At 42.3% G+C, this 25,797-nt stretch overlaps 1 protein-coding gene across 4 annotated transcripts in view; it reads right to left on the minus strand.

The window, feature by feature from the left end:
- The window catches only part of ASAP1 (ArfGAP with SH3 domain, ankyrin repeat and PH domain 1), a 357,363-nt gene that overhangs the window by 67,863 nt on the left and 263,703 nt on the right, over nt 1-25,797 (minus strand). For 2 of the 4 annotated variants that reach the window (XM_038555530.1, XM_038555528.1), the window contains exons 10-14: nt 20,874-20,949; nt 19,053-19,139; nt 14,321-14,329; nt 13,408-13,508; nt 8,144-8,213 (exon numbers count right to left, since the gene is read on the minus strand). In XM_038555530.1, the coding sequence (XP_038411458.1) occupies nt 8,144-8,213; nt 13,408-13,508; nt 14,321-14,329; nt 19,053-19,139; nt 20,874-20,949 (343 nt within the window). The remainder of the gene's footprint in view (nt 1-8,143; nt 8,214-13,407; nt 13,509-14,320; nt 14,330-19,052; nt 19,140-20,873; nt 20,950-25,797) is intronic. The other 2 variants (XM_038555531.1, XM_038555529.1) reach the window with 1 other exon arrangement.

The following is a 25,797-nucleotide window of genomic DNA, read 5'->3' on the forward strand; positions in this document are numbered from 1 at the left end:
CAGGGAAGCAACCCTTGGGCTTCAACTCTAGATCAATTAAATGAGAGCCTTTGGGGATGGAACCTAACGGTTCTACTCTGTGGTCAGGGCTGAGAATCACTGGATTCATTTAGCCAACTGCAGCCTCTTCCAAGTTTATTCAGATGCTGGCACCTGAATAAAAACTATTTAGTATTTGCATCTGAAATAAACTCTATACTGCTGGTGCTAATATATCATCCTGGGATTTAAATACAGTAAAAATTTCTGATAGAAGCATAAATAACCCGTAAGACACAACCAGACATACTTCTAAACATACTTTTCAGGGAACTTGAACTTGGGAAGTCGAAGTCCTCCAATAAATACTAATGTCTTTGGTTCTGCATTTGCAATGAGGGAGAAGCCCACAGAGAATCCATGGTGACCCTCTGAGTTCTGGAACTGGTGGTGCTTATTTTCTATGTCCATATAACATCATCTAGAGTGGAATGGCCGTGTTTCTTCTGCGGGTGACCGTGACAGTTAGGATTCCACACCAGTGCCGGGGGGACCTGAGGCTGCACTCTAAAGTCAGTCCTGGTCTGTAAAGAAAAGGGTCGGGCTGAGGGTGCCCTGTCACAAGGGCAGCAGGGTGAGACTGGGTGATCAGGTGAAGAAAAATGGCATCACCTGAAGCTGGCAGAGGAGACATAAAACAGAATGAACAGCCAAGTGGGGGAGAGAGCATTTTAAAAAGAGATTTACAATAATAGTGGTTCAGGATGTTGTTATGCCTTTAATGGTTCTTGCTTAATTGGACCTTCTGCTATTTCAACCATAAAGTAGTTTTTAAGTTCCTCCTTGAATGCTTTTTTTTCTTTTTTTTTAGAACCCAGAATATATAGATAGCAATAGCTTTCAAAGACTGTGCTATTTAAGCCTCCAAAAGACTCTTTAAAACAGGGTAAGGAAAGTGATACCATTTCCACCCACACTGGTTTCTCCTGGGCTCCCTGAACATGCTTTCTGGCCTCAGGAGTGGGGACTCCCCTCCTCCCTCTCCTGGCACTCCTCCTCCCTTGCTTTACTGCTGTCTGCTCAGAAAAGCCTTCCCTGGCCACACGAAGGCAGCTTCCCCTTCATCTTCTACCGCAGCGTCCTGCTCGTTTCTCCTGGGTCACTCCAAGCTCCAGAGTGAGGAGCTGCTAACTCATCCCTGCTTCTCTAGCACCTGGCTCAGGGGCTGTTTGGAATCAGAAAAATGTTTCATGAGTAAATTATACCCATTTTACACTGGAGAAAATGGAGGATCCAAGGTCCTATGGCTTGTTCATGGGTTTGAGCCCAGGACTCAGGGGCTCCCAAGTCTGTCCTTTGATAATTCAGTATTGCTTCCAATCTCTTGGAGAAAGGAAAATACTCTCTTGCAGTGACACTGGTGACAGAGATGAGGAGTCCTTAGAACACCGTAAAGGCCGGTCAGAAACCTGTTGTTAAACCCACGACAAGGAGGGGAGAGCTCCACGGGCTGCCCTGTGCCTTCTGACAGACGCCCAGAGCACCTGCTAAATAAACCTCTTGCCGCCCAATGTTGTCTTCAGGGCTCTGGATTGGACTGAAAACAACAGTCCTCGGGAAATGTCTGTGGATTCCAAAAAGCCCAAGGCAGGGACAGACCTCAAGCTCTGGGCTTTGGTGGAATGCCCCGGAGGTGCCAGAAATGCTGTTAACCTCTGACGGGTGCAAGTGAAACAACTGTGAGGACAGATACCTGAACCTGGTTCATAGAGACCTTGAGAAGGAAGGAGAGCAATACCAAAAAAAAACTCCAATAGGTCCCAGTTTCAAATAGAGGTAGTAACACATCAGGGAAGAAGATAATAGGACTAGTAATAACAGCTGACATTTTTTGAGCACTAATCCTGCCCCACATCCTGTCCTAGTTGCTTATAATCAATGAGCTAATTTAAATCTTTACACCCACCTACAAATCAGGCACTGTTAAGGTCCTATTCTATTTAGATAGGGAAAGCCTTATAGGGATTCAGTGCCACTTGGAATTCGAATCCAGGCAGTCTGGCTCCAGGATCTGATGCTGTGACCCAACTCAGCACATCTCACCCCTGAGATGGTGAGAGTAGCCACTAAGTTTATGAAGTGCCCACTGTGGTCCAGGCTCCACAAAGCTTTAGATGCATCCACTCCTTGAATTCTCTCAACACTGGAAGACAGGCACTGTTATTACCTTATTTCACAGATGAGGAGTAAACTTAGATGTTCTAACAAAGTCACACACAGTAAGTAGCTGGAAGGGCATTAATTGCAGGGCGCCTCAGAAGACTGTACTCCTGATCCCCCCTCACACTTTTAAAATATTCAGCCAATTGAACACCCTCTAAAAGAGGCTTTGCCTGGTCTAGTCCCGCTGGATTCTCAGCCTGTTTGAGTAAAACACCAAACCTTCTTCGTGGATGTTTGTGTGATATTTTATGAAATTGATTTATTTGATTAAAATTATTTTACGAAAGTACTTTTAGTGTTGGCTGGTTGAGAAAAAGTGATTATGAACTTAATGACTGTTAAAGTGTTAAATTAAGAGCATCTGCAGGCATCTGAAAAATTAAGATTTAAAAAAAAATCAGTCTTCGGACAAATTCACGGATGCTGTGTAGTATCTTTACAATCAGGATTTTCCATTTCCTCCTTCCAGGAAACCCTGGTAGACCTTTCTAACCCTAAGACCCTATGGTGATTCAGTGACAAGATAAGGGCTTCCTTACTTCATAAAACGGTTATTCAAGAGACTTTCAAAGACCTAACAACAAGTTGGCATCTGAGGAAAGGCTTATTTATGTACTAGAACGCGCAGAGGCTTTAAGGTTTGAAAATGGGTCCAGCTGTTTATAAACTGCATCACCCTAGGCATGGAATTTAATCTCCCTGACCCTTTGTTTCTTCTTCTATACAGAGCAGTTTCACTCAAAAGTATTCACTGAACACTAACTGCATGTCAGGCAGTGTGTTAGGTGCTGAGAGATCAGAGGCAAGCATTTTCCACCTCCTAAGAACTTGTAGACCAGTGCAAAGTAAAGACAGTGACATCTGTCTTGTAGCTCTAGCTTGGCACAGAGTTCAGAGCATGATCTAAGTGATTGGTAAATGGTAAATGGTAGTTATCTTTCTCTTTTCAACCTGTTTTCTGAACTGTATGTGATGCTGAGGTTAATAAATTCAGCAAATAAGGGTTTTTGAGAAACAAAACCTCTTATGCTTTTGACATTAATTTTTCACTTCAACTATAATTCTTATATTCTTTCATAGTTTGCTTTATTAGTTTTATTATATACTATAACGCTTACACTGAAAAGGGCAAGCAAATAATTCAAAAACATAGACATTTATTTATAATCGTTTAGTGGCTTGATATAAACTTCTTCACCCTTAAGCTTTGAGGCCGACTTAAATGTTTGTCGGAGCTTTCTTAGAATTTGTATTTCAAAATTAAAGCATTTTATACCTTGCTCAGAGCACACTAGATGGCCCATAAATGGGAGCCACTATCAACATTATTGTGATAGCAAATTCAGAGACTCTCACTGAATCTGATCCCCATAGGGATGTATTACTTTGAATAGTAATAAAAAAAATGTATGTCTTTCAACAGACATATGAAAAGCAGTGTTTTGCAGACTAACTCTTGTAGGGCACATTGCCCACCTTGCAGGTACGCAGAGAAATGTATTTCTTCCTTGAATAGTAAGCTGAGGAGATGACTGGCCCCTGGCGCAGATCATTCATGAACGGTCAACCCAAAAGACCATGCCTCATCCATCTAAATGCATGCTTGACCCTCTTCTGAGTCACTTTGATAGGTGACACCAACTGGGGCCCTTCAAATGGGACGAATTCCCATTTGGTAAGGGGTCCCAAACAAAGGCCCTAAATTTTGTGAAAACAAAGGTTCTTTTATCCACTTTTCCAAAGATGACTCAATCCCATGCTTTCCCAGGAAGCTCCTAGACTTGATTTTCAATTGGATTCTCAGGAATCAATAGTGTTTGCAAAGTCAGGAAAAGTGGCTCTGGAGACCTTTCTGTGGAAGCAGGGATGGGACTATGTGTGATGTCACTGGCTGCAAAAGAGTGTGGCTCAAAGCCAGTGAAAAGTGGGGAACAGAATAACACCAACCAGTGGGAGAGAATCTGAAGTTAGGTGGAGGAACCCATTTACCCCCGGGCTGCTCTGGGGGCAGGAGAGGGGAACCCAAAATTTCTAATGTTTGCAGCAGCAGAGCCTACCCATTGGCAGATTTCAGTATCACCAGGAGAGCCAATGAGGCAATGCTAACATCAATGACTCCTGTTAACTGGATGCTCACACACAGTCCATTATCTCATTTTATCCCCACTATAATGTAGATGAGCCAAATACTTTTCTCAAGGTCACTCAGTAAATGACAAAGGTGGGATTCAGGCTCAAATCTGACAGATGCCACAGTCCTTTCTCATGGCCACTGAACAATGTGGCTGATGAGATACCTGTTGTGGATTAGAGCCTTAATAAAGCACTGACACAGTTGGCTGGGCCACAGCTATGCGTATGGCAGGAAGAAAAGAAGGTGGAAGAGAACTTATTTTTTATTTTTAGCAATGACTACCACTGATTCAACTCCATTAACTCCATGATTTCCTCACATGCACTGCCTCCCACTGCAGGTTCTTAAGAAACACAAGTCGATGAAACGTAATAAGGTCACAGAACTTGTCAAAATGCTTATTGAGAACTGTCATAGCCAAATGAATCTAAGGGAAGAAGAGAGTAAAGAAAGGGTACATGTAGCAAATCTTTGACTAAAAGCTCCCAATCTACATAAAGTCAAATGGTCAGAAATTTTCACTGTAGTATATTTAACCCAAAGAATATTCCCTGGGTGTGGAGGAGTTCCTTGGGTCTTTTCTGGGTTTTGTCTCTGCTTAGACTCCCACCACTTAGGCCCAACTCAGCTAATAAAATCAGACAGTAATCAGACACAAATCTGGCTCAGGAAAGCTGAATGAAGAACAAGCATGATCACATCCAGGCAACTGCCGATCTCATGTTCCATCTATACCATGCAGAGCTGCAGCTCAAACACCTCTCACGACACTAGATACTTGAGGAGCGCCATTCTAGCTGCTGTAGGGGTTTAGGATTTGAAAACCCTGGATAACTCTGGAACTTGCCCAGAGACAGGTCAACCCTGCAGCTCCCCAAGAGTCAGGATACTGACTCAGGAGAGGCCGTACTAGTTTTTATTACAGAAGTGCAGGGCTGTATTGCTCTTATGAATGAATCACCTCCCAGGATTCACACCCTACTTCGGGCCATCAAAGAATTCTAGCTTGCACATGTAGGTACGTGCTTCTTTCACACACGGACTCCTAGGTACTCCTGGTTTAGGGGTAACTATGTCTGTGATGGCCTAAGCTAGGATCCCATGCTGGGGAGGAACTAGAGTTGCAAGTGAGGAGGAGAGAATGTTCTGGAGTGTGTGGGAGGGTATTAGAGCAGAATTCTAACCTATATCAGATTCCTAGCTGTGCCACTTGTTAGCAATGTAACCTGTAGGTGAACTTCTCTGAATCCCAGCTTCCTCATCTGAAAAGTGGAGGTGACATTGCCTATAACTTAAGTTGTTGTGAGGATTAAATGTTACAATGCATTGAGCTGATGAATGCCTATCACCTAGTGAGCATTCAACAATATTAGCCACAATGATGGCAATGGTGCTGGTGGTGATGACGGCGGTGGTGATGATGGTGGTGGTGTTGATAGGGATGAAGGTGTGATAGTAAGGAAAAATCAGATGGTGGGAATCTTCACTCTCATAGAGAGAAACATGGCCTAGAAATGGAAACTGTTTCATTGTCTATCAAATAGGAGCAACAGAAGCTACATAAAACAGATTGTGGTAATGTCCTCAGAACAATGAATGCCCAACTGATGGAGAATACTCAATAATGCCATCCATCTATTCCCATCAGTATTTCTGATCTTGAATCATGTGACTGAAATTCTTCTGAGACAGATCCCTGAGTATTTAATCATCAACATAATGAGCAGAGTAGATCCCTGCTTGGCCAGCAAACACTGACCATTAAGCACTCATGGAGGTTTTAAGACTGAAATCCCAGCATTCACCGGTTGTGAGGTGAGCACATTACCTAACCTCTCTTAGTAATAGCATCTGTCTGGTGGGTTGTGGCAACAACTACCTATGGTCATACACGTAAAGCATTTCATACAACCTGGTTCACAGAAAGTGCTCACTTAGTGGTAACTAATATTATTGTGACTGATAGAACCATTTCATAAGGTAACTGTGCATGGAATTGAAAATGAGCAGGTCAAAATTAACTCATTTTCCATGTATCTGTGATGCCCAGTACAGCACCTGGAGGGGAAGCTTCATGAAACATTGCTAGATAAATGAATAATTGTTAGCCTCAGTGATAATTACTAACTGATCTAAGTCTGCCTGCAGGATTTCCAGGAGCAGATGGGTGGCTTGTCACAACTGGCATGATAGTTTAAAAATCCCTGTTGGGCTGAGGGAAACGAAGGACTTCTGAGGAATCACTCCAAGGGCTCTGCAAGGAGCAAAGGACAGAGATAATGTAATTGCTCAAGTTCCATAGAGTCCAATAATTGTTAAGATGCATGGAATCTTCCAGCAGGAGGGTTTTGGCCACAAGTATGTACTGACTACCTTCCATGTGTCAAGGTCAATGGAGAGGGGGTGTGTAAAGAAAGAAAGATGAACAGGACCTAGTAAATGCCCCAAGAGAGCATACAGTCTAGTAGGATGAGAGAGTCCTGCAGGAAGAGGGGCAGAATGGAAGGGGCATATGGAGTAATGTCAAACCCCAATCTGAATTTCTAACTCTGCCTACTATTAGCCAAGTCATTGGGCTTCTCTGCACCTTAGTTTCTTCATCTGCAAAATGAAGGTCAGATTACCACATGGGCTGTAGAAGGGATTAAGTGAAATAAATTTTATGAAGCGTCTGGTAGGAAGAAGTGCTTATTCAGTGGTACTTCTTACTCAACAGAGGGAAATCTTTTTTTTTTTTTTTTTTTAACAGAGGGAAATCTAATCTCGACTGTGAATCATGAAAACTTGCCAGTGTAATAAATGCTCATCCTTTATTTTTACCATCCTGTTAGCAATTAACTGCTTATCATAAATTCAAAGACATTACTTGGCACAGGATACTGAAGCTTCCCTCCAAGCTGGGATTGCTGGGTTTAACTGCATAGCCCTTTGTAGAGACTCTCAGTACACTGAGCTGTTTCCAGTCCTGCTTGATACACTTTCCATTCTCATCTTTACATCATTCAGAACAAAAAGTAATTTCTTGCTAGTGTTAAAAGGGCAAAAGAGTAATTACTTGTTTTCTGGCACATGTCCTTGACTACCACTAGACTGAATCTTTTCTGACAGCATACGAATTCTCCCAGTACAGGACTTGTAGTTGAAAATGGGTGACCCAAAACATAAAAATTCTAGCTAGACTTCCAGTGTCAACTGTAAGGATGCAATATATATGCATATATAACTGACAATCTGAAGAGAAAACAGAATGTAAGTGTTAGTAGCTTATTTTATCTTTCCATGGAATTGCCTTTATTCTTAAAGAAAGGGGAGTCACAATTGAGGCAATTTTATTATTCCACTATCTTATTTATATACATTTTAGCTCTTTAACATAATGATGGATTTTCGGAGTGATTTAAATAGTAAAAAACAAAAAACATACTATATACATATTATTTAATTTCCTAATTATTATTTCATGCAACAAACATCTGTCATCTTTATAATTCAGAGAACTAGGTTTTTTTCACAAACACCAATAACATTTCCCGAAAGATAAGATTATAAGATAACAGAATACCTGATTTAGTTTGAGGGAACAAACATGAGACATTCTGGAAGGGCAACAGAATGAGGCAGGACACCTTAGGACAAGACAAGACCAATTTCTTCTGTAAAGGAATATCCTACACTATCTCACCCAAATCCATACAGTACACATACCTGGGGGAAACTTTAGTGCTGTTTACATCACATTTTTGCTTTCTAGTCCATGTGGCTAAAGGCCTTACAGGCGCAACACAGTAAATTAGCAGACGTGCTTACCGTGGCATGTGAGATGGTCAGAATCCCGTTCTTGACAGCGCACTTCCTCCTCTGCCACACTTTCCGGAGCCTAAAACAAGTCAAACACAACCTGATACAGCAGCTGGTTCACTCTGTGGCATGCAATTGTATCGTGGTATGTATGACAATATTATAAAACAGTCACCACAAAACCACCCCAAACCCCACAAACCCCAGCACATTTTGTTATCACTTTTATTATCCCAGGTGGAAGGCAGTTCAGACTAGAAGGCATATAATACTGTTTTTGATAGTGGAGTGGGAAACACCAGAAGTCTAATAGCAGGAGAATGAATAAACGCATTACTGTTACATTCATACTATGGACTAGAATGTAGGAGTTTAAAAGAATCAATTAACTATGTGTGTGTGCTGATATACATTTCTAAAGCCTACTATATTGATTGAAAAAAGCAAGCTGTTTTAAAAGAATTCAGGTATGCTCTAGTAATGTTAAAAAAAAAAAAACCCAAAAGATACCACATATAAAATGGTGCTCTACATTTTCTATGGGGATGTAAATATATGTACAAATAAACAGAATAGGGTCTGGAAAGAGGCACAGTACATTCACCATCTCTGGGAAGGAGGCCCAGACCTGTATGAGGGGTGGTACTAAAGAGTTTTTAACCGTATCTGTGACTCATCTACAAGAAGGCTGTATTAATCTATTGCTTCTGTAATTAAAATGAAAGCTAAAGAAGTTAAGAAAGTTAACTCAAAACACCCATCAGGCAAGGAGGAGTAGGAGCGAGGCTGCCTCAGGCTATAGAGAAAGGAGCTCTGAGTCATGGATCAACATTTTTGGCAATGTGTACACCTCTCTTTGGGAAAGTTGACACTTGTCAGAAAAAGTCAAAGAGAACTCCTTTCAACTTGGAAGGTTTTTTTCGAGGATGGTCCAGTTCCAGGTGAGCCTTTGTGAGGTGCATCTGCACATGTGCAGGCAGGTACAAATGTACTAGTTCAGAGCATCTCCCTGAAAAAACAGACACGTACAGGGAACAGCGATTCCCTGGGCTAGGTGAAGGCTTCTTAGGGAAACAGACAACATCACAGGAGAGGGCTGTTGCTTCTCCTGGGCATTTAAAATAAGATCACTGTATGTGTCCTTCCCCCTCTTAAATGAGTCCTGTAAGAAACCTGCTGCAATATGAATGTAAAGCCAACTCCGAACACAGATAATGTTGTCTTCTTGTGTACGTTACTGCTAGTAGCATAGTTTATTCTACATGCTTCACGCGGGAAATAAGGACCTTTTTCTCTTAAGATTTTATTTATTTATCTGAGAGAGAAAGAGCACACAAGCACAAGTACAGGGGGGCAGACGGAGAGGGAGGGGGAGGCAGGGAGCCCCTGGCAGAGCTCAATCCCAGGATCCTGAGATTATGACCTGAGCCAAAGGCAGATGCTTATTAACCAACTGAGCCACCCAGGGGCCCTAGGAAACAAGAATCTGATACCATCTGAGCAAAAGCAAACGGTACACACTGCTAGTATCTTCAGGACATAATGCAGAACTACCAATTATAAAACACCCTTGAATTACAGCTGCATCACTGACTAGGGAAATGGGGGACAAGAGGTGACATCTGTCCCACGATCATACCTGCATCTGGTTAACATAACCAATGCTGCAGCAGTTTTGCATTCCACCTTACCCTTCTAAAAGCCTGCTAGATGGGTGAGCTGTTTCCTGTACACACTAAAGCCAAGGGAGTGTCATCCTCCTCTCTCAACACATTTTAAGATATCAACCAATCAACCTAACAAATTAGTCAATCTTTAGGAAATTGTTGCAACTCAGTTTATTCATTTTACTTAGTAAAATCTTTAGTCCTTAGTGTTTTTTTTTTCCACATGTGGATTAAGGAAACACAAAATCAAATACAAAACCGTATTCTTTTGTATTAGTAATAAAGCCAAGGGAAAACACAAAAGCAGTAATCTTTTTTGGCTAATAGACATTGCTCATGTGGTGCCCCCAGGTCACCAGGCAAAAGGGAGCAAAATCAAGTCAATCCTTTGTACAGTCCCATCTCTGTACACTTTGAGAGCTTTTATTCCGGAGATTTCTAGGGACTGCCTCAACGCCTGTGCTTTTCTCTCTGAACCCAAAGTTTTAAGGATGCTTGCCTGAAAAGCTCTTGAATGGACATACCAAGGACTTTTACCATCTATTCAGATAGTGCCAGAGAGAACACCAGTTACACCATGCCCTAACCTCAGAATTTCAGAAAAGGAACTTTCTATTAGAAGATGGCCTATTATAACTACACAAGTACCAGTTCTGATGCTCGATTACTTGGGCTTCAATCCCAGCACCATCACCCACCAACCATGGGACTGTGTTCATGTAAATGACCTCCTGAAGCCTTGCTTGCCTAATCTGCATCATGAAGATATTAATGCCCATCCTCTAGGGCTATTTTGAGAAAATATATGTAAAACAATTGCTATTTGCCTCTCAATGAGTGCCTCTGGGTCATAAAGCTTTAAAATTACTTTAAAAAAATTTAAAGTGTTTTTCAAATTGCCTAACAATCCTTTAAGTAACAAAGAGTATTCCAGAACTAGGCTCGAAAATTACTAAAGCAAATGATCCTTAGGAGAAAAAACACACGACACAAAGGGCAGTCATTGTTAGCAAGTGAGTCTGTCTCCATGTAGAAGCATTTCAGTTCTTTTCTCTTCCAGAGATACCAGTGACAGGCCACTCTGGGTTATCTTCATTCACCCTCTGCAGCCCATGCAATTATGGGAGGCTGGCCCACTGGACTTCCAGCCTCCTTAGCAAGAGTGCTTTCCTTATCTCTTCCCAACAGACTGTAGGCAAGGCTCGGGTGAGGCCCACCTCTCTTGTGACCACCTCTCTTGGAAGGTAAAAGCCTTCCAGCACCCAGCAGACTGCCTGAAACACTACAGTGCTTAATAAATGTGTGTGGAATGAGTGCATGAATGAAGAACAGACCAGCAGAATGGAGTCAGGTGTGTGTATGCCATCTAATGCCTTGAGTACCCCAAGGACAATCAGCAGCAGTGATGCCTTCTTTGAAATATGAAGGGGAGATACCCCGGCATTAAGTCCTAAGACCCAGGTTAGAATTTGGGCTTTCTTGCTGGCTGTAGGATCTTAGTCAAATTATGTAACCTCTCTGGATGTGTTGGCTTGAATGAGAGCTCTGGCAGGCACACAGCACATGTTCACAAGGTGATGCTTCCTCTCAACATTTTAGGGTTTGAACCAAACAATATCTACACAAAGACCCTGTTGACTTTTCTTGAACAGTTAGAGATTAATCACTTCACTTAGAAACAGTCAATTCTGATGTCAAGAAAACCATTTTGTCTTTTAGGTGAGTAGTGTTAAAACTATAATAATTTATGTCTACTAGATACCCCTGCCATTTGGGCTACAATTTGGTCACTGTGTCTGTTGAGAGTCCAGTTTAATACTGATTATGGTAACTGGTGTTTCTTTTCTTCTTTTACTTTTTACAAGACTTAATAGCCAACATTCACTGACTTTCTAGAGAGAGCCAGGTTCTATGCTATATGCTAGGATGCTTTTCTTTCTCTACACCCAGATCTACAAATTCTGGTGGTCCTACCTGCATTATCTAGACTCTGACTCCTTCCTACCCCTCTGTGGCTGTTCCCTTGATCCCGGTTCACTTGTGACCCGGCCTCCTGCTTCTGCTCTTATATCCTACATGGCTATTCTCAGCTGGGCAGTGAGAGACACTTTCGAATGAGTCAAATTATGGCATTCTTCTGCTTCAGACTCTCCAATGACTCTCATCTTTCACTAGTGGCTTCCAAAGCCCTCCTGGCTTGGTGTCCTCCTCCCTCTAACCTTGTCTCCTATGACTCCCCCAGGTCCTCACTCTGCCCTAGCTCTGCCTAACTCCTCTCTGTATCACAATGAGAAGCATGTTCCTGGCCATCTCCACAGAGATCTGAGGGGATCACCTGAGGGGATCATCCCCAATACATCTCTGTAAAGGTGATCCCCTTTGTAGAGATGATTCAAGTCTTTGCTCAAACATCTCCTCACTGAAGTCTTCCCTGCCCACCACAGGTAAGGACCACTCGTACACACCCAGAATCCCCTGCCTTGCTTTATCCTTCTCCATAGCCCTTGTGACCATCTGAACTCCCATATAGTTCTTATCTAACAATGTAAGCTCTGTGAGGCTAAGGACTTCCTTATCTTTCTTGTTCAATGCTATATTCCCAGGTGTCTCTAACAGTGTTTGACATGTATTAAAACTCCCAAAAGACATTTGTTGGATGCATGAGTAGAATGACAACCAAAACTGATTATGATCAGAAATTTAGGACTGTAATTTATAGACGTAATGGTTAAAATTTTAATAAACAAAAAAATGTCTATGTCTTAGATAAAGTCAAGAAGGTAAATACCTACAAGCAATCAGAAAACAAGAAGCTTTATTTCAAAAAGGACAGTTAGTAAAGCGAATAATTAAGATTCTACTTATGCACTTATTGTGAAGCAGAATCACCACTGCAGCAACGGAAAGAAGCCGGTGTGGCAGGGCCAGGGCAGGAGACGGCATAAGATGAGGCTGGAGACAGAAGCAGGCGTCAGACCCTGCATGCACGTCAAGCATGGGCATGACCTGCCATGCTTTATGTTTTTTAGAGGCTACTCTAGGTGCTGTGTAGAGATGCAATGGAGAAGAGGGAGAGACACAGAGAGGCCAGTTAGCGGGCTACTTGAATATTCCAGGAGAGACAGCAGTGGTTCCTCTGCGTGCAGGGCAGCAGAGATGGCAAGAAATGCATTGTGTCCTGTTAGCAACGGAAAAGCTTGTTAGTGACACTGGCTGTGAAGTAAGAGGAAGGTGGGGACTCAGAGTTGATCCCCAAGGCTGGGTTTGGGTGGCCAGGTAGGCTTGCCCAGTAGAGAAAAGGGCGATGAATCAAATCATGGCGAGCATGAAGTCTTCCAGCCACTCGCTTGCTTCCCCATCCACTTAGCATCTGCCTTCCTGAGACGGCAAGCCCCTTGTGTCACATATGGCCCACAGGGTGGGGCCTGCTTCCTGTCCAGACAGCAGCTTAAACAACCTGAGGAGAACCAGTGGGCTCAAGGTTGGAAGCCAGCACATTAGAAAACTCTGAAGGATATTCTCCTGGCTGGCAGGTGGTAAGCTGCTAGGGTGCTAACACCCAGCAAGTGCTAAGCGCACAGGGACACCTGGACAGCTTACACGTACCCATCGCTCTTCTTCAGCAGGTAACCCTTCTTTTCACTGCCGTATTCCTTATTGCCCTGCAGCTGATGCATGCTGTACCCTCCTTGCCGGCTCTGGGAATCCTAGAAAGGAGAAGCCACAGGTTAGACGGATGCTGGACACACTTCTCAAGTCCTTGACTCTGTTCTGCCATTGGGTCTCTGTGTACTGGTCAGTGTGGGGAGAGAATTATGGACCTTTATGGGCCGTCAGGTCCTTGCCTTTGTTTCAGAGGAAACTGGACCGGGGAAACAACCACCAGAGTCACAGGCAAGTCCGAGGCTGGGGCCTGAGTCCCAGAACTCATTTATAGTTTGGGACCCCGGCTGTGCTTCCAACCCTTTGCAGTGGCAGGGCGTCGTGGGACTGAACCAGGTTCTATGGGCGGCACAGATGAGCACAGGGAAGGCAGAAAGATCTTAAGAGGCTCACAGACGAAGTGCATGCAACCTGAATGCATTCTTCCCTCAGGTACACCTTCTCTCTCTTCACATATTCTGCTAAAATACCCACAATAAAAAGTGCACCTTCTCAGTGAGGTTCTGGGAACTGTTAGAAATCTCTGGCTTGTAACTAAACAAGGGCTCTGTAAAATAAGCTGTTGAGCATGCTTTTAATTAAAAAAGAGGATTCTCTGGTCATGAAAAGTGTATGGTGGGGCAAAAGGGTGACCAGGACCAGAATAAGACAGATGCAAACCAGCTAAAGTTAACACTAGCACTCTGTTGATACTTCCCCCATTGTTCCTAAAGACTGCAATGACAAGAGACAGCCATTCCACATTGAAAATGTTGGAAATAAACTGACAATGGCAAACTACAGGATGAGAACATGGGGTTTAGAGGTTTAGACACAGACGTAGGACAATGCATTCTCACGGAAAGTGTTGACTTACTCTCCTAGACTTCGATCAGGAAGGGCAAAAGCAACAGAGAAAAAAGGCAGAACAGTTGAAAACATAGTTAATTTCATGGATAGCCATAGCTCATGATTTAAGCACTTTTTATAACAGAGAAAACACCACTGTAAAGATAATTAACACCTGAACACACGCTACCTTCAGAATCATGATAAACTTCAGGTGATGAGACAATAAAACAATGTTTTATTCGTCAACTTTTATTTTAGGTGCGTGAAAACAGAAGAAAACCCGCCCGGAAGAATGTGAGGTACACACTTCACCAAGACAAAGTGGGTGACAAACTTCCAAGTGTGTGTCTAGGGAATCCAACACCTCAGCGAAACCCAGATTACTTTAGAAAATCTAAAAGTAACCAAAAGTTGTAGGAGGATTCTTATTTAGTTTTCCAAGCAAAGAGAACATAACAAAAATAATCCAGTTCAGAAGCAACACCTGCAACGTGATGGTGAAGAACCGGAAGTGATTTTAGCCACCGGTTATATACAGATGGCCAGTGTATGAGATCCCTTCAGGGTCAGGACGGCCTCTCTCTAGCATCCAGGATCCTTTTGGACCAAACAGTATGGGTTCAGTGGATGCAAACTTAATGCTAATAATAGTTAGGAAGATCTCTAGGACAGCATTCCCTTGTGAGGCTATTCCACATTTGAGTTCTGTGTTCAAAACCACGCCCTGGGGCAGCCTGGGTGGCTCAACGGTTTAACACAGCCTTCAGCTCAGGGCGTGATCCTGGAGACCCAGGAACGAGTCCCACGTCGGGCTCCCTGCATGGAGCCTGCTTCTCCCTCTGCCTGTGTCTCTGCCTCTCTGTGTGTCGCTCATGAGTGAGTAAATAAAATGTTTTATTTTTATTTTTTTTTTAAAGATTTATTTATTTATTTTATGATAGAGAGAGAGAGAGAGAGAGAGGCAGAGACACAGGCGGAGGGAGAAGCAGGCTCCATGCCGGGAGCCCGACACAGGACTCGATCCTGGGACTCCGGGATCAGGCCCCGGGCCAAAGGCAGGCGCCAAACCCTGAGCCACCCAGGGATCCCCAAATAAAATGTTTTTTCAAAAAAAATCACGCCCTGAACACCCAAGTGGTATGTTCCGGGAAGGCACTGAGGACACAGAGCGGGGGCACAGACCCCTGTCCCCAAGGTGGGCACGTGCAACACTGACCATGCATCTCTCTGCTCCCTCGTGAAGGGGTAACTGAACCCTGAATGCTTGCTTTACCAGGCAAGCAGACTCACCCTGAAGAGGTTACAGGCTCTAGTCATGTCCTTAAATCTAAGTCTTTTGTCTTTAACTGGCCAGACTCCCTCCAGCTGAAACATCTAAAGGCACCATTTCAATCACCTGGGGAGTGGTAGGGAGTGGGTTGGGCTTTCGAATCTCTTTAGAAATTCTTCTACATGTTTACTTCTAATCAGGGCCCACAGCCTTGCACTTATAGTATCTTGGCTCCTAAGTCCTCCCTGAGAGCCACTTTCAGGCTTTGTGGACGGAGATGTGACTGCAGGACTCTGCTACAGATCATCCTCCACCAGCGCCTCCATGACAGCCCCCCAAAACAGCAGCAACACACACAGTTCTCTTGAAGGAGGCAGCAATGTGTCCATAATACTAATAAAGAACAATGAGGACGGAAGATTAGATTAGGTGGTGGAGAACTGAGGCATGGGACAAAACAAGAGGCTGGGATAAATGAAATCCACGGAGCTTTCTGCTTCCACCCAATGACAATGCGTGAAAACCACTCAACTCTGGATCTGGAATCAGGGATTGTTCCCACATCTCTACCTCCCTGCAGCATTAAAAACAAAATCTGAAATCTCCCTGGATCAAAACTCTTATTAAAAGAATAACTCTGTTCCTTGGAATGCTTTCCAGTGAACGGAACTGCTCTTTGTCCGCCCATATAATTTCTAGGTTGGTTTGAATGCTTTAAAACTATTATGCACCTCTAACAGCCTGTTTGCTAATTTAAGTTAAAACTTAAGTTTTAAAAATAAAGAGTACTAAAAAAAATAAAAATAAAAATAAAGAGTACTTATTTTTTGTAAAGCAAGGATTTGGATGTTAATAACTTCCAAAAAAAGATCACATTCTATAAATCTGCCTCTAAGACATTCCTTACACATATTTACTACTAGCCTAAATTAAGTTCCGAATAACAACTTGAATGGACCTTGCTTTACATCAGACAAATGTGCTTTTAAAGGTGAATACAGTGGCTGACCTCCAGGCTCTGCCTCCATAAAGCTGAGCCGGAAAAAAGCAGCACGTTTCAGAAATATACCATTGACAACTCTACATTAACTACTGATGAGTTCTGTGGCTTAAAGTGTCCTACAATTACTTCTGCACTCTGAAAAATGATGGCCATTTAGCTTGCTTTCTGCAGGGAACTTTAGATAAACGGAAAGATAATATTTTTTTGGGGGGGGGGAATAAATCATGGAGAATTAACACTAATAATTAACAAAACAAAACATAATGGAAGGAATGCAATAGGTTCTAAATCCTTTGAACGCATAATAAAAATTAACATGGATTCAGGAAAGAGAAATGCAAGTGAGAAATTCATTCAGGCAAAAAATATAAAACCAAACTTACACAATGAACTTAAAATAAAACCTTGGAGAAATTCCATAATGTGAGCCAAGAAATGTAAACTATAGAATGAAACATGGTGTTATTATTTTTAGTTCAATTCCTTATTCTCTATTAGCAATATGGACCAATCACCTTCCTTTCTTCTTAGAAAACTATATTAACATATAAAATTATTAAGGAGTAAAAATACCTCACATCTTTTTCAACTGCAAGCAATTACTCATTGATTTAAGGGGGTTATAAACATTTGTGGTATCCAACCTAAAACGAACCTCTACTAACTATGGAAGCTTCAAATCTCTAATGTAAGGGATACATGGAATGGGCAAAGGATTCCTTCTGTGTCATCTTACTAAATATTTATTGAGTACCTTTTGGGTACCAGATAGTGTCAGATACTGCAAAGACAGAGATGAGCAAAACACAAAATCTCTTAAACACCTTGCAAACCACGCTATGGTAGGCTATTGAGAGATACTCAAACAAAACGCTGGAATGTTGGGCAAGATTTACGGGTATCATTATTAAAAATAAAATATTTTAAACCCGAAAAATAGTCGGGTAGCGAACAGTTCTCTTGGGAAGTTAGGCTGTTACAAAAGCTTACAATAATTTATTTCAGAGAACATCTGCCAGAAGTCAATGAAGAATTTTGACAAGAAAAAACAAGTCCACCAAAAATGTGGGGAGCTGTCCTATTGACAGCTCACATTCTTGGAGTGTCCTTTCAAAGAGTTTAAAAGAGTCAAGTTAGAACCTGGTAGGGGTAGAGAGATTAAATAATTTCCTAGGTGCTTTAATTTGTCAGGTCATTTATCAGATTAGTTTATAGTCTTCTCAAATAGTAGTGCTATGGTAAGAACTCTAAGGTCAACAGTCTCCTTTCTTATTTGAGTCATTAGAAATCATTACCTAGTAACCTTACTTTGCAATGAGAGATGATAAACAGCATGGGAATGGGATAGGCATGCTGTGAAAGATCAATTTTACTTGTAAAATACTCAGGACATGGTGCTAATGAACAGGCAATCATTTACTAATTTGGGGTGGCTTTAAATAAAATCATGTGCATTTTATTATGTACACACTCCTCTAGCTTATATGCAACTCTGTTCTTTAGCTAACTGGGAGCAGATTACATCAGCCTCTATGCAAAACAAAAAGGGACCGCAAAAGTCTTTTTTTTCCCCCCTAAGAAAGTTTCCATATACAGGATGGTCATAATACTGCAAGACAAAGCAAAGGTAGGAAGTGGTTAAGTGCATTTCGGTAAGTACAAAACCTCGCGATTCTCTCCCTACACAACAATCTACTTCTTCCCCGCCCCGCCTTTCCTCTTGGGTCTTTCTATGGCTCTTACATGGAGAAGTCATTCAAGGGGACCACCTCTCCTAGGATGTTTATGCCAGTAACACCTCTCCTAGGATGTCTATGCCAGTAACAAGCACCTTCAAAAGAGGCCTCAAAACACAGGTACACATGCTAGCTGAGGCCCTGGACAACATAGATCCACACCTTCCTGGCCACTGGGTACCAAGGTGAAAGGGCTGTAAACTCTGCTCAATGAAAACCCAGAGGGCTGTCTTCACTTAGTCAAGAGAACCTTCAGGGTCGTAACCTCCCTCTGTGGCATGGCACTTCCCAGCAGATTTCTTCTGGCACCAATACCACTTAGGATATGGCTGCTGGTTCATGTGACTAGCCACTAGCCGGCTCCTTACTAGATGATTCTAGAGGATTCTGCCCCACCTCTGGCTGCCCAGACAGATGACCTAGAGGGGACATGGGTGTGCACTTCACCCTGAGAGGACACGGTATTTCTGAAGCACATGTCTTCAAAGCTGGAATGGCAAATCTAGGGTCCTGGCATTGGAGCTTGGGCGTTAAAAACATCTTGTACGAGGAGGGCAGGGGAAATAAAGCACAGTTGCTACACAGGGCAATGCAGTAGGTATGCACTTGTATCTTATATCTCATTTGTCCCATAACATGGTGGCAGGAAACTGGTGACATGCCTTTTTGCAGATCAGGAAACACAAACACCAGCCCAGGCCAGCACACTCATACTGTTAACCCTGTTGGAAACATGCATATCACCTACTTCTTTCTGATCAAGTTGAAGAGAGGATTTTATTAAGTCCCGGAGTGCGGTTAGCTGCTTCTTTTCTTCATCCTGGGTCTGTTTTATCTGTGGCAGAAAAACATGACTTTGATCACTTTCATACACTTATGGGCAGAGTTTAATTTATCCAAATATATCAGTCATCAAACAGCTCAATTATATAGTTGATTTTCTTATTAAAGTCTTTTCCATAGTTTCATTTTTTTATATAAAAGGCAGGATTTTCTCCCCTTATGAAAGTATCAGTGAGTTCTGAAATTAGTGATTTAATGCAAAATGCTTCCTTATTAAATAATATACCTAGGTGAGGCAAATAACTCTGAAGTACCATTTTTTAAAAAATTTTTTTTAAATTTTTTATTTATTTATGATAGTCACAGAGAGAGAGAGGCAGAGACATAGGCAGAGGGAGAAGCAGGCTCCATGCACCGGGAGCCCGACGTGGGATTCGATCCCGGGTCTCCAGGATCACTCCCTGGGCCAAAGGCAGGCGCCAAACCGCTGCGCCACCCAGGGATCCCCTGAAGTACCATTTTAAACAAAGTTAAGAAACAACACTGGGTCACTTGCTTCTGCTTTTTTCAAAGAATGGTAGCAGGAATCCCATGATGTGATTAAATGGGCCAAAAGAAAATGCTAAAAAGGACCAGAACCCAATGTGCTAATATATATACACACACACACACACACACACACACACACACACACACACACACACGAATGTTTGCACAGTGGCACCCGGGGGGGGTGGTAAGCACTGGTGCTGCTTTTTTTTAATTAGTTGGAGCTTATTGCAATCTGAATCATGTTAACTATTAAAAGACAATCAGGGAGCATCTGGGTAGCTCAGTTGGTTAAGTGTCTGCCTCCAGCTCCAGTCATGGTCTCAGGGTCTTGGGATAGAGCCCAGCATTGGGCTCCCTGCTTAGCAGGGAGTCTGCTTCTCTTTCTCCTCCCTTGGCCCTCATGCTGTGCTCTCTCTCAAATAAATAAAATCTTAAAAAAAAAAATACAGTTGGAAAAAATACACAGCTATGTGTTTTTATTTTATTATTTTTTTAAATTTTATTTGTTTGAGAGAGAGACAGTGAGAGAGAGAGCATGAGCAGTGGGGAGAGGGAAAAGCAGAAGCTCGACGTGCAATCCTAGGACCCTGGGATCACTACCTGAGCTGAGGCAGATAGATGCCCAACTGACTGAGCCACACAGGCGCCACCAGCTATATGTTTTTAAAGCTACATAAAAAATAGAAGTTATTACTTGTAACTCTGAAACCTTCTTTCAACTTATGTAGTTATACTCATAAGCCATACTTTTAATATTATTCAATGTCAAGTAGATTATGGGGAACAAACTGGCCATTTTTACTCTGGCATTTAGGTTTTTTTCTCAAAGAAGTTTTTTGTGACTTTGCTAACATAAAAGCAAAATCTACATATCTGACAAAAGAGAAAAATATAGAAGCAAACCCCCTTCCAAAAATTCATAAACTTGCCTACTCTGAGGCAGTCTTAGGTTCTATCCTTCCAGGGTTAAACATTCTTTCTATAAGTGCTGACTGCAGGGCCATCCAGAACCAATGGTTATATCCCTGTTCCTCCTGTGCCCCAAAATGTACTCTAGAATATTTGTCCATTAAGGACTTCTGAATTCAACTGAGGCTTACCTGCACTAGGTTTATACTGACACATCACTTATTCTTGCCTCTTTTCTTTAGAGCTCTTCTAATCCAGATTTCAAATTTACTGATATTTACCTACAGAAGCAACTTAAAATGCATTTATTTTATAAAATACTTACATTATATAAATCAGCAGCCAGTTTCTCAATGTACTGTTTCAATTTATCAGCCGTTTTCAAGCCATCTTGAAAGAAACTATGATGGAGAACATCAGAGATTTATCAGAAGCATAAAAAAAAAATGAACCCTAGTTACCTGTAAAATCTGAAAATACTAATACATTTACTCTCTACCCACATAGCTCCATAAAAACACTTATAAACGAATTTCAGTGTTTTTATAAAGATGCACCAACAAACAGATTACGGGCACCATCTGACATGTGCTAGCAGCTGTCACATAGACAGTGCAAATTACAGCTGCGGCCCCAATAGAGTGATTTCATGTGCATATCCATCTATTCATAGAAACATTCCTCCTGGTTGTGCCATATTTGAATTCAAAAGAGAGAGATACACACGATAACCGGTGAAATATCACAAGCATGAATGAGACACTCTAAGGAGAGAGAAGACTCTTCTCGAAACAAAGACTGCGAAAAGTTGGCCATTTTTTCAGTTCTCCAAAGACCCCCGAGCGCATGCTCGAAATCAGGAGGTCGGATCGATGGTATCCGGCATGTGTACAAGCAGATGCACCATTTCACCCTGAACAATTTTCAGCACTGACATGCACCGAGCCTGCCTAACTAGCTAAGCATGCTTGCATTTTACTTATTTCATTCACTCCCTACCCCAACCCGAATGAGTTCACAAGCACATCAATCTCATCTCCTTTTCAGAGGATAAATTGAGGCCCAGGGCGAGTACATAACTTGCTCACACAACTAATAAGTGGCAAAACTGGGATTTGGAGCCAGGCTCTGATTCGGACACCCCTGCTCATGACGACCAAGCGAAGAGATTTCTTGTCTGATGCCTCCACTCAGGAGTCCTACTTGTTTCAGTGTTTTTAATTTTCTCTACACTTTTGGAGGCTTCTCTAACCCTGCCCACCTCTGTTGCTGTTTCCTCACAAAAGAATGAGGTCTTTGAGGATGAGGACTGTCTCATCTTGGGATCGCAGGGGGCCCAGCACCAAGCACATGCTCAGTGAGTGACAAGATTGCAGCATTATCAAGAAGTTTTAGGACACATCTTAGGATCTATATTTATATGTACTTTTAGCTTAATGTAACAATACAATGGTAACAATATATCTTTAACAGAACTGATCCTCCAAGAGTGCATACTGAAACCCCACGTTTAGGAATTTTTTAAGGTTGACATCTTAAAGATGAGAGAACTCTTACTAACGTAAGGAAGAGAAATACCGTCTTCAGAAAGTCTACCCACAACAGGAATGGGAGGAAGGAGGGCTTTTTGGTTAACCATTTAACTGGAGAGCTACATTTAAACTCTTCTAACATTCAGCTGTTCACCCCTGCCTATTGGGATGAAAGTTAAACTCAGTACAGAATTGAATACAACTTATGTTCTGGCCCCTGAATATCTTTCTGGTTTTATCACCTACCATCTTCTTTAAAAAATATTGGGACTCCAATCATGTCACTTTTTTTTTTTCCAGTTCTCACCTGGCCTTTGCATATGCTGTTCCCTCTTGCTGAAACGCTTTTCCTCACTACGCTTCTATTATAGTTCCCACAGCAGCTTTCCCTGGTCCTGCCAATCCAGGGGATGGCATTTTCCGGCATTGGCTTGTGCCAAGGCCTAATGCCAGCCCTACAGCAGCTGTCTGTCTTCTGTCCAGGCCAGGACATTTGTGAACATCAATCTGATCCAGTATCATCTACATGTGGGAAAAAGTGTGTGCGAAGGAGGCAGAAGTATGGCCACAAAGTCAATCCTAGAGAAACCACTTCTGATCTCTGATAATAAAATAATTTCTGGAGAAAAAGTCTGAAGGTAGAACACATCAGTGTAAGGTGGATGCTATTAGGACTCCTTCCGACATAAAAAGTAAGGGCTCCAGGGTCAGAGGATTACAGCCTAGAATCTGTGCTTGAGGATTTACTAGCAATGGGGCACTAGGGAGTCACTTAACTTCTGCTTGTGTTATCTGTATTCAGTGGGGCAGATAACACAGATGACACATATAAACTCACTCAGCAAGGCGCTGGGTAGTTAGGACGTGCTCAGTGCATGTTAGCTTCCTTCCCTGGACAGCGCGGGTTTATCAGGTAAGGAGTCCTGTCCTTCCCAGAGGGATACGGATTCACTGCAGATATGTTTGTGTTTCATTTTCACTTTCAACATGAAGGAAATTTAATCATCTCTCTTTATTTTATTTTATTTTTTATTTTTTTTAAAGGTTTTATTTATTTATTCATGAGAGACAGAGAGAGAGGTGCAGAGACACAGGCAGAGGGAGAAGCAGGCTCCATGCAGGGAGCCCGACATGGGACTCGATCCTGGGTCTCCAGGATCAGGCCCTGGGCTGAAGGTGGCGCTAAACCGCTGAGCTACCGGGGCTGCCTCATCTCTCTTTATTTTTAACATGAGTTTAAATGATAATTCTCTAGATTTGTGTCTTCCAATGGGGTAGCCACTAGCAGCTAACAACTTAACTAAAATTAGATAAATGTAAGCCTCAGTTCCTAAAGTCTCACTCCACACATGGCTAGTAGGTACCACGTTAGACAGTAGAGAACACTTCCATTCCCATCATGGCAGGAAAGTTCTACTGGACAAACTGAATAAGCAAATTTGGATTTGAATAGCACACAGGAATGTTATAAAACACAGACATTTTAAGGAGAAGGGAGCTGTTTTAGTTTGAGACAGCACTCTTAAAGTTATTTACCAGTAGTGAAAGCAAGCTGGAAGGGGGTCAAATTCCTACAATTCAAAGGCTGAAGAAAGACCCCAACAAGCCTGTTTTCCTACCTCAGAATTCTTCAGAATGTTACAAACACAGACTAGGAAAAATTAATATAATGAGAAATCATTTTAATCTACAATCTGACCCAATTCTTGTAAACAAATCATATACATAAATCCAGTCATCTTCTGAGTGAAAATTGTAGGTTTTCTTAACTTCATTTGCTAAAACAGATCATATTTTCATACATGAGGCAAAACAAAATTACAGAAAAGAACTGACATTTAGTCTGGAAGGAGAAGGCTGAGCTGAGCCTCTCTCTAGAAAGTTATGTTCCAGCTAACTTTTGGTTTTTGGTGAGAAATGGGAATAGGAGGCAGGGGACAGGCTGTAAGGAGACCATCACTCTTGATATTAGCAACACAGTCATCAGTAAGCAGAGGCCAACGTGGTCCACTGCCCTGTCCGTCTGTGACCTCCCCTCTGTGCTTGACCGTCCTCCACTTGGGCAGCTCAGTCTCAGCCACTGGCTGGGGGGGACTGTGAGTCACAGCCACACATCATCTGCCACATTTCACTGAGGGCATTGGCTCCTCTGTTCCCTGTTTCCTCCCTCTGGTTCCCCTGGCTCTGGTTCACTGGAAATGCATAAACTTCAGAGTCAAAAGCGTATCATGTCTTGGCTCTCAATCTCACTGTACGTATAACCTTGGGCAGTTTATGGACTCTGCCTGAAAATAAGCCTGATCACCTCCAAAGGTGGACGTTCTCTGGCCTCCAGGAGCGCCAGAAGAGACACTACAGATAAAAGTGTTCTGTTAATTGGAAAGTAAAGCACAAATGTCAGTTCTGATCACCTGTCACTCCACCCAAACATGTAAGCCTTCCCCATAGAAAGCCACATTACCTCTCTGACACCCAAACCTGTCCCTTGGCTACTTTCTCTGTACATTACTGAAATATAATGAGATCTTTGGAAAACAGATGATAATTAACAATAATAATAATAATGACAGCTGGCATGCAACTATTTACTCTGTGCCAGTCACCCACTATTATGCACAATTAAGTATCCCTTTTTAAGTCTCATTAGAAGCCAACAAAATAGGTAATTATTACTATTAACCTGTAACAGACAAGGTAACTGAGGCCCAGAGAAGTCAAGTCATTTAACTGGGGTCATCAAGTCATTAAGTACAGAGTTGGGATTTGAGTTTAAGTATTCCTAGCTCTGGAGCACAGGTAGATAAACAAATCAGGCTGATCTAGGCCCAAATTCTGGCTCTTTCACTGAGTAACGGCATAATCTCTGAATCCCTGCACCTCCAGGTCCTTATACAGGAAACGGAGATGATCCCATGGACCGTGGAGAGTTCTTGTGAGCACTGCAATAATGTTCTTAAAATGCCAGGTACAGAGAAGCAGTTCAATACCTGATGGCCACAGGCCAGCAGAATAAGCCTCATTATTTCTCTGACCTTAGGGACACAGCTGCATTGGCTTCACTTTTTAAATAAGCAGCCTGCAAGAAATATGACCATATCTCAATGGCCTAGAGTGCTAGAAAGATGTAAGTTGCCAACTGATAGGCAGAAGGACCCCTCACATTTATCCTGACAGACTATAACACACGCACAGCTGCAGAGAGCAAGCTCATGAGCGTCCAACAGTCACCTGTCCATCAGGCAGTTTTCTCTAACCTAAGAACGTTGCTATATACATCACTTCTTATTCTACCCAAATAATGACAGGAAAGGGAGATGCTATATTCTTTCTGCTTTTAATTTAATTTCAAAGAAAGACAGAAATATCTCCCTGCTACCCCAATCACATATACTGCTTGGCTTAGAAAGAGGTGCTATTTGGCCAAAGGCTGAAATGCTCAGGGAACATAAGATTATTTTCAAAAGAGGTCAGGATACCCTATAATATCATAGAGAGTTTGGTTCTTTACAACAAATAAAATTATAAAACAAATAAAAAAATAAAGTGATTTTTTAAAAAAGATTTTATTTATTTATTCATGAGAGACAGAGAGAGAGAGGCAGAGACACAGGCAGAGGGAGAAGCAGGCCCCATGCGGGGAACCCGATGTGGGACTCGATCCCGGGACTCAGGGATCAAGCCCTGAGCCAAAGGCAGATGCTCAACCGCTGAGCCACC

Source organism: Canis lupus, chromosome 13, assembly GCF_011100685.1.
Source record: "Canis lupus familiaris isolate Mischka breed German Shepherd chromosome 13, alternate assembly UU_Cfam_GSD_1.0, whole genome shotgun sequence".
In the NCBI taxonomy this organism is placed as follows: domain Eukaryota; kingdom Metazoa; phylum Chordata; class Mammalia; order Carnivora; family Canidae; genus Canis; species Canis lupus.